The sequence below is a fragment of the Notolepis coatsorum genome, assembly GCF_963971535.1.
Source record: "Notolepis coatsorum genome assembly, chromosome: 14".
NCBI classification, from domain to species: Eukaryota; Metazoa; Chordata; class Actinopteri; order Aulopiformes; family Paralepididae; genus Notolepis; species Notolepis coatsorum.
The window spans coordinates 98,422,532-98,432,562 of record NC_140178.1 but is presented as its reverse complement, the minus strand read 5'-3'; the positions used below and the strand labels follow the sequence as shown (position 1 = coordinate 98,432,562).

At 42.7% G+C, this 10,031-nt stretch overlaps 1 protein-coding gene across 1 annotated transcript in view; it reads right to left on the bottom strand.

Annotated features, from left to right (window-relative positions):
• Nucleotides 1-9,556: 9,556 nt before the first annotated feature.
• LOC311240673 (nuclear receptor subfamily 1 group D member 1-like) overlaps nucleotides 9,557-10,031 on the bottom strand; it is a gene marked incomplete at its 3' end in the record, with an annotated part of 13,860 nt that continues 13,385 nt past the window's right edge. Inside the window, exon 5 of the mRNA XM_084329246.1 lies at nucleotides 9,557-9,774. Within this exon, the coding sequence (XP_084185372.1) occupies nucleotides 9,557-9,774 (218 nt within the window). The remainder of the gene's footprint in view (nucleotides 9,775-10,031) is intronic.

Here is a 10,031-nt window from a genome sequence, read left to right as displayed (position 1 = left end):
ATAAAGCACATTTTAAAAACTCAAGAGCCAACCAAAGTGCTGTACAGTCGAAGCATAAAATTCATAATACTAAAAGGCACAGCAGGACAAGACACTACAGTCAGAGAACAGTAGGCCAACACACGGATAGAGTAGCACAAAGTACAATATAGCACACAGGGGATATAAGAACACAATAACAGATACAAGGGGGAAGGGCAAGATAAAATTGCATGGGAGTTCTCTCCCCTCGCTCACTCACTCAGTCCAGTAACCAGCGCTGGAATGGAACGCAGCAGTGATCGATGAGAGCACAAGAGTCTCGGGGCGCTCAGTCTGAGAGAAAGAAAAAAATCTGAAAACTGGAGTTTATTTGGATTCTCAAGGTTTTGATGACCGCTGGCCAATTTAGGGACACAACATTGGATTGAGGGCCGCCCCAAGAAAAACTGGATCACATCGGCCTAGTTGCTTGTAAACTTTCAACAAGCCTGTGATTCGTAGCATGACAGCTTAGCCCAGGGGGCTCCCTTTTACCTTCAAGCAAAGTACTGTGTGATGTTGTAGATTGGTTTTAAACTGTATTTAAACCAAACCAAATATAAAACATGCATTTGCATGCATAATCACAGGCTTGTGGTGTTCCACAAGGAAGCATACTAGGACCGTTACTGTTCCTAATTCATGCAAATGACAAGCTTGTGACTGCAACCTGTTCCTGTTCGCGGACGACTCACTCAGCCCTGCTGGTCTCTGACAGGAACAAGTTACAGGTTGAACAAACCTTCAGCTCTGAACAAGGCAGAATCTGCACCTGGCTCGCTGATAACAAACTATCATTACGGGGGGGGGGGGGGCAGGTGGCGCACGGAGACTACGTTCGTCACCAACACCGGGAGACACTAGGATTCGCCTGTTCGAATCCAGCTCCCGGCGTTGCTATCAGCTTGGCTGTCCTCTCACGCTGGGGGTGGGAAGCTGAAGGGTGGGTCCTGGGCGTTGTGGACAGCGACCCCTACAGTTCGGTCGGGGCGCCTGCTCAGCGAGGGTTGGATCTGAGGAGAGATAGTGTGGCCTCCCACACGCTACACTCTCCCCGGTGAGAACCTGCGCGGCCAGGTTGGCGGAAAGCATGTGACAGTCTCCGGTCTCCCGGACCAACAGTAGGGGAAAGTATGCAACAACCAGGAAGGGTGGGATGGGAGAAAAATTGGGAAAAAAAGGAGGGGAAGAAAGATAAAAATATCATTACACCTGGGTAAAACAGAGTCCATTCTCTTCGGTTCAAATAACAAACTCAGCAAGCCCGACGGCTTCCCCAGTTACAGTGGGTGTCACAATATTGTCACAAGGAAAGATGAAATTACATACCTGGGTTCCATCCTAGAGGCAAATCTTTCCTGTGACAAAATGGCATCCAATGTAATAAAAAAAGTCAACCAAATAACTAGATTCTTGTACCGGATCTCCTCTCTGGTCAAAAAGAATACCCTGAAGACTCTGGCAGGAGCACTCATTCAAGGGTACTACGAATATACTATGCTTAGCACCTCAAAGGCACTAAAAACAAAATTACAAACATTTCAAAACAAACTGGTCAGACTACTTACTGCTTGACCCTACTCCTAGAACCCACCTCACCCTTGCACACTTTGACAACCTAGGATGGCTTAGAGTAGAGTAGACGACAGTACAGGAACTTGCAATGGGTCTGGTCTACAAGATACACTACACCACTAAGGTACTAGGGCTGTCCCCGACTAAGGATTTGGATGGTCGACTATGATAGGCCAACATTTTTCGTTAGTCGACTATTGGTTGAATAATAAAATAAAAAGTATAATATATTTTTAAAAAAAATTAAAAAATGTAATCATTCCATTTGGGCTGTGGGGGGTGCTTAATGTCTGAAGGAGTCGACTGAAGGCTTCTTGTCCTCTGATTGGTCCACTGATGGATACATCTTGATATTTGTCTAGTCTGTGTGTTCATTAGATGGTGAAATCCTCTTTCAGTGCCTCTGTGCCTGTTTTCGTAGGCAGTTAGCCTCTGGTATGCGTGCCATTAGCGTTAGCCACGCTTCTAGGCCTCTTTTCTTTTGGAAAGAATGATAAAAAAATATATATATATATATATTTTTTTTATAAATTTCTTTTTTTTCTTCGACTAAGAGGTTGGCAGTCGACTACGGCTCCTTTCGACCGATTAGTCGACTAATCGACTAATAGGGGTCAGCCCTATAAGGTACCCATGTACATGTCAAAATACTTCCCAAAGGTCAGTGAATACCACGACCACAACAGCAAAGGGAGCTCCACAAATCATGTTAAACCCAGATTCGGCTCAAACGAGGGACTAAACACGTTTTCGCAATTATGCCACATCAATGTGGAACGCCCTATACCCACAGCTGTAAAGGAATGTGAATCACTACCCACTTTCAAAACCACTCTCAAAGAGCAGACTGCAATTCGAAACTAGCCCCTGTAAATGTCCAAACCCAACCCCCTCCAATGCAGTCCCCCCACCCCGCCTACCCAACCACCTCCAATGTACAGTTTCTTCCCCCTCAAATGTATACTCTATTTTTAGACTCTTTCTGTACTCATAAACTGTATTGTTACATCTAGACATTTATGACATACCAGATCTACAAATATACAGTTACTGTATATTTGTAGATCTGGTATGTCATAAATGTCTAGATGTAACAATACTGTCTATCTGTATGTCATATATGTTATGATGAATTGAAAATGGGGGACCCTGATGGCCTGATGTAAACAAGACGAAAGTCTTTCTCTGGTCTGCATCCCCTTAACAATTGTGTGTATTGAGCTGTACTGTATTGTACCCATTCTGCAATCTGTTAATAAAGTTTTCAATCAATCAATCAAGCATGGATTGTGCTGAGAAATGACTCTACAGATCAACATCATTGGTCAGTAGGAAATAGGGCCAGGGTTCCAAACATCCGAACTATCCATTTAATGTCATGTTGGCCCATTTCAGTGTCTATTATTAATACACACACAATGAATGAATGAATGTGAATTAATGAAAACTTTATTTAACAGATTGCAGAATGGGACATACATACATGACAGCCAGGTATATAGTACTGTTACATTTGTGACATATACGATATCTATGCAAATATACAGTACTGCTCTGAGACAGGTCCACACTAACAGATACACCGCAACTAATAAACTACATCAAAGGCATTACTTGCAAAGAAGAAAGAGAAAGAGAGATCCACTTTCCATCCATCTTATACGTCACACTGACGTGCGGTCGCAGCCCCGCCCCCCATGGCCTGCTGCTATGCGATTGGTGGGTGAGAATGCTGCGGTTCTTGGAGTGTCGCACCAATAGGAGAGCGGAGAGAGAAAAGTTGGTTATGCATGCGGGGGAGTTTGACCTACTTCCTCTCCAGACCATGTGTCTCTCACACCTCTCGTCATCTCTCCCTCCTTCCGTCAGAGCTAGGCCATCTCTTCATCTCTCTCTCTCTCTGTTATCTCTCTCATTGTTGGAAGAACAGAAACGATCATTCACCATATTGTGTTACACAAGGTAACTGGAGCAGTCAAATACAGGATATAGCCTATACTGTCCCATGTATATACAGTATAATATAATACATAATTACTTTTATTTACCCTGGGTAGGTTATCGACATTTACATTTAGTCATTTAGCTGACGCTTTTATCCAAAGCGACTTAAAGTTCTGTACGAGAAGTCAGCAGGAAGGGTATGACTCTTCCAACTGAGTAACAATGTTCATCAAACAGTGCTGAAACGTGCTGCAGTGATGAGTGTATAGTATTAAGGACATATTAGTATAGTAGGAAGATTGCATGATAGTATAAGACAGTTAGAATGTTTGTTTTTTTCAGATATTGATTGAAGAAGTGTGTTTTTAGTCGACGGCGAAAGATTGATCGGATTTCGGCTGTCCTAACTGGTGGGAAGTTTGTTCCACCATTGTGGAGTGAGGACTGAGAATTGGCGGCTTCTCCTTGATGACCCTCCCGGAGCTCGGATAGGAGTGGGTCTGGGGCGGCCAGAGGATGTAGAGCAGAGGGGTCTTGAGGGTGTGTAGTTAGAGACTATTGACCAGAGGTAGGCGGGAGCCGTTCCCTGCACTGAACGATATGCCAGGTCGAGGACCTTGAAGCGAATTCGTGCGGCAATGGGGAGCCAGTGCAGGTCCCTAAGAAGACAGGTAACATGGGCTGACTTTGGTACGTTGGAAATCAGACGTTCTGAATTAGTTGAAGAGGCTTGGTGGCGGTGGTCGGTAGACCAGCGAGCAGTGCATTGCAGTAGTCGAGGCGAGACATGACTCTTGATTGGACAAGGAGTTGGGTGGCTTCTTTTGTCAGGAAGGGGCGGATCCTTCTGACATTGCTCAGGAGGAACCTGCAGGTTCTGGTTGTTGCAGCGATGTGAGCGGAGAAGTTCAGCCGGTCGTCAAGGACTACACCAAGGTTCTTGGCAGTCGGCGACGAGGCTACGGCTACACTTTCCACTGTGATGGAAAGGTCGGTCAGCGGGGAGGATTTGGCCGGCAGGTGAAGCACGGATGCTCTTTTTCAGAAATGCCCTGCTTCACACTACATTTACATTTAGTCATTTAGCTGACGCTTTTATCCAAAGCGACTTACAAGTTCTGTACGACAAGTCATCAGGAAGGGTACAACTCTATCAGTTGAGTAACAATGTCCATCAAAGTGTTGCGTGTTACAGTGTAGGTTAGTATATTAGGTGCATGACAGTTAAGTTAGTTAGGGTTAGATCTTTTATTTTTATTTTATTTTTTACAATTTACAATTGTAACTAGCACAGTTACATACATTCACACCAAGGAGCTGCCCAGTACAACCACAGTCTGACACTGTTGACCACTAGGAGCTGCCCAGTACAACCTCAGTCTGACACTGTTGACCACTAGGAGCTGCCCAGTACAACCACAGTCTGACACTGTTGACCACTAGGAGCTGCCCAGTACAACCTCAGTCTGACACTGTTGACCACTAGGAGCTGCCCAGTACAACCATAGTCTGATACTGTTGACCATAGGAGCTGCCCAGTACAACCACAGTCTGACACTGTTGGCCACTAGGAGCTGCCCAGTACAACCATAGTCTGATACTGTTGACCACTAGGAGCTGCCCAGTACAACCACAGTCTGACACTATTGACAACTAGAAGCTGCCCAGTACAACAAAAGTCTTGCATTTTACTCTAACAGACATGAAATTTACTCTAAAATGTACTTAAAAAATATATCAATCACTTATGTAATCTCGTATGAAAATACAAATCAAACATATGAGCCTTTTGGACCATCATGCCTACCACTGTCAAGTGGAAGGCCACAACTTACCAAGAACGGCCACCAGATGGTGCTTTAATCTTTTCTATGCTGCAGGGATGCCTTCTGCCACCAACTTTAAATTAGATCAGTGGCGATTCTAGACCCTAAATGTAATATTAGCCCCTAAGATAAAAAAAAAATATATATATATATATATAATATATATATATATATATATATATATATTTTGTAATAATTCTTTTTTTCTTTTTCTTGTTTTATTATTATTATTACAGACATGGATTGCCGGTAGTAGCCTGTTGACCTCATTGGTTAACTATAGATATTAAAAAAAATTCAAAGACGTTGGTAACGTCATGTCAAGTCCCAGTCCAACATTCAACACAAGACGTGGAAGCAGATGTAGCTAGCTACCTACTGTAACTAGTTTAGTAAGAGTGAATTTGCCAGTGCTGATGGGCAACAAGACAGTATGCTGAAACGTTAGCTAGCACTATATAAAATTACTGACTATTCTGACAGAGAACATTGTCAAATGGGTCATTAGTTCCATGGTGTTGGTGTAATAATAGTGTCAAAGAACATTAGCTAATGTTAGATAGCTGATGCTATTCGCTAGTTAGCTATCAAGCTAATGTCAGTTCAGCTAATGTTAGCTAGCTAGCCCAGCTAATCTGCTTGCTACAAAGGCTTATTGCTGCCATGCAAAATGAAAGAAATATGTCGTGGCCTCAAAATAGTATTTTGTTACCTCAAAATGTATTTAGTTACCTCAAATTAATCAATTTTGGGCCTGAAAATAATATTTTGTGGCTTCAAAATTGAAAAATATTTTGTGGCCTCAAAATAGTTACCTCAAGTATTTTGTTCCCTCAAATTAATCAATTTGAGGCCTCAAAATAGTAATTGTAGTTCCCTCCATGATTTGAACAACCTCACTCACTGGAAATGTCTTTTCCCATATACGAAAATGTGAGTCTCTCTCTCCCTCTCTATCTCTCTTTCTCTCCCTCTCTCTCCCTCTCTCTCTCTCTTGAACGCAGTGAGCGCTCCGTAATATGATCATTATGATCGACTGGAATAAAATAATAATAGGTTTACTACTTATACCGTAGTTGTCTCCTTAATACTGTAGTTGTTTATTATGTTTTGACAACCCCCCCCCCCCCCCCCCCCCCCCCCCCCTTCCCTTGCCTGACCATGGCATTTTGTTAATTATGCTACTGCTCTAGGGGCTGAGCCCCCCTAAAGGTCTGATGCTAGAAGCGCCCCTGAATGAGATTCAAATCATTTATAGATTTTGTTGATGATCTTATGCATCAGGAATTAATAAAGCAAGATTTGGAAGAATAAAATTGTTGGAATATAAAATATATAGAATATCTGAGTTGGAACGGTCCCAGAGGAAAAGCAGTTATCTGACACAAGTTCAATGACATTGATACTTTTACAAAAGGAAGAATTCACAATTAACAAATCAAGGCTAATCACTACATACATGGTATCAGAGCCGCCTTCTTGCAAGCAAACTGTCCATCAATGATCAGCAGATATAACAACAGGAGACAGGAGATCTGCTTTCAGACCCTAACCTTGTATATAACAGCAGGAGACAGGAGATTTGCTGTCAGACCCTAACCTTGTAAATAATAGATTTATCTCGCTATTATAACAATCTGTACGCTTCGGAAAGCAAGGCAACAGACACATGTATTGAGTCCAAAAAACGATATATATATTGAAACTATACCTTCTGCCTGAAAACCTACAGTATCGGTCACAAAGGCAAGCGGTCTCTAGTCGTCTCCCTGTCCATTGTTATTACTATTTATTTTGCTTATGCCTGTGTCTTTTTGGTTGCTTTGTAAAGCATCCTTGGGTTTCTTGAAAGGCGCTATATAAATCCAAGCTATTATTATTATTATTTCATCAGAAAAAGCTCAGGCATTGGATGCTCCTTTGTCTTTATCTAAACTCCAAACTGCAAGTCACTGGCCTGGATGGCACACATACAGTATGTTTGAGGTTTTGGAATGATTTCGGTCCACCACCTCTTGCTATGATGAATACAGTATCAGAGCAGGCACATTTGGGAGAGATGCCAATACTGCTTTGATATCACTATACTTTAAAAAGATAAAGACCCCACCGGATGCTTTCAATATCGCCCCATATCATTAATATAGATATTAAACTGTTTTCCAAAGTATTAGCATCCCGGTTAGATGGTTCATTCAGATCAGAGCTGTTTATCACTGTTTATCCTCAGATACTTTAGTTTACATCTTAAATGCATCATCTGATGTTCCAACTGGAGCTGTTTTATGTTGATGCAGAAAAGGCGTTTGATCCTATCTGTGATATTCTAAAAAGAAAATAGGAATAGGCACATTATTCATTACCATGAATAAATGGTATGTCTCTATATCTGCGTCTGTAATTACAGGTATATCTGCTCTACTCCCTCCAGGATTACAAGGAACAGTAGGCAGGGTGGTCCACTCAGCCCTTTGAATTTTATTCTTTCAATCAAACCTTTGTTTCAGGCCATAAGGCTATAACAGTACTAAAACCAACCATTTGCAATTCAAGAAATCACTGTCTCCTTGTAAAATGACACTTTAATTTTTTGAGGTTGAGGTATTATAGAAGACTTCAGTCATAATTCGAGTTACAAAATAAATAGCTATATATATATATTATATAAGATATATATATATATATATGATATACATCCTACATTAGAGATTTTTTTTTATCAACTTCAATACTACCATTAAAATGATAGAATCCGATCTTACAAGATGAGGAATCTCCCTATATCTTTGTCAGGCAGAATATCTTAAAATGAATGTACTTCCAAGGATAAACATAATTTACCACCTCCTCTCCTGGTTACTGGCAAGTAAAGTACACACATATATCAAAGCTCATATATATACAGTATATATATTTATTCATGTATATATACTTAATCAACTTGCCTTTTTAAATGAGGAATGAAAGACAACACGCTCACACACAAATCCCATAGAAGACGGTTTTTTATAAATAATGCCTTTACAACATTAAACACATTTCAAAATACACATTGTCAGTATATTTGATTTCAATATAATGCATTTCATACACTCAGACTTTAAAATCTTTACACTTTTCTGTAGAATAATTAACATTTTGCACCATGAGAATATCTCATATTAACAAAAAAATATATATAAGATGTATACATATCTCTCCAAACGTTTCAAGTATATTTGCAATTAACGGGTATTTACACAATTTCTACAACTGTTTTGAATTGTTTCCTTGTAGTAACTGTACAATACTGCATAATATTTACTGCATATGACCGGTCAGAGAATGGACCCATTGAGGCTTTTGGATGCATATAAACAGATATACACTGTCCCTTGGAGGATAGAGGCTGTGTGTGTGTGTGTGTGTGTGTGTGTGTGTGTGTGTGTGTGTGTGTGTGTGTGTGTGTGTGTGTGTGTGTGTGTGTGTGTGTGTGTGTGTGTGTGTGTGTGTGTGTGTGTGTGTGTGTGTGTGTGTGTGTGTGTGTGTGTGTGTGTGTGTGTGTGTGTGTGTGGCCTGAGACTATTCACTAGTTTGTATCTCAAGCTCTTTGATACAAGAACATTCAGTTCCCCCAGTGGTCTCTACCCTCCTCCAAGCCATAGGTCTATCGAGCCGTCAGTCATTTTTCTTCCCGTCATGCCATTGGCTGGCATGGCCCTCAGTCAAATCAAGAGAGAGACGAAGTGGAAGTCTCCCTCCTTCAAGTCATATCCATGTACATGTTATGTACTCAGCCAATCACAGCCCTTCTGCTTCTGCTCGCTCGCCACTGTAGACGCCTATAGTGGCGCTATACACACACTTGGCAGTCAATGAGCAGTCGTTTCAGTTTCAGAGCCGAGCTACACCTGTGGTCGTCAGGTGTCGCCGCAGAAGCTGATGTTGATGATGCTGATGATGATGTCATCACCGTGCGACAGTCAAGAGATGCAATAATCAGGCAATGATGCGGAAGGAAGGAAGGTATCGCATCTCTCGAGTGGCACGTCGTCTCCGGCCCCGCGGCGCAGGAAGCGACGGTGACGCCGTGGTCGGCGTCATCGCCACGCGTCGGGTGGTCGGAGATTGATGCGATCATCGCGCATGGCCGCGGGAGACGGATACCGCCGTCTCGGAGTGCGCGGCAGGCGTCTCGTGCATTGTTGTTGTTATGGTGACATAATCAAGCGCGTGTGGACAGGAAGCGTGATGTAATGTTCATGCGTCGATGCGGAGGACAGCAGCTTCTCGGAGTGCATGTTGTTGAGCGTGCGCAGGTCGGGCAGCTGGAGGAGGAGCGTGGTGAAGCGGGAGGAGTCTGCGTGGGGGTTGCCGGGGAGACCTTGCCGACCAATGAGCGCAGGGCTCTGATCAGGCTCTCCTGAAGCTGCTCCACGGAGGAGAAGTTCTCGACACCTGCCCGGTCTGAAGGACACAGAGAGAGAGAGAGAGAGAGAGAGAGAGAGAGAGAGAGAGAGAGAGAGAGAGAGAGAGAGAGAGGAGAGAGAGAGAGAGAGAGAGAGAGAGAGAGAGAGAGAGAGGAGAGAGAGAGAGAAGAGGAGAGAGAGGAGAGAGAGAGAGAGAAGAGAGAGAAGAGAGAGAGAGAGAAGAGAGAGAGAGAGAGAGGAGGAGGAAGAGAGAGAG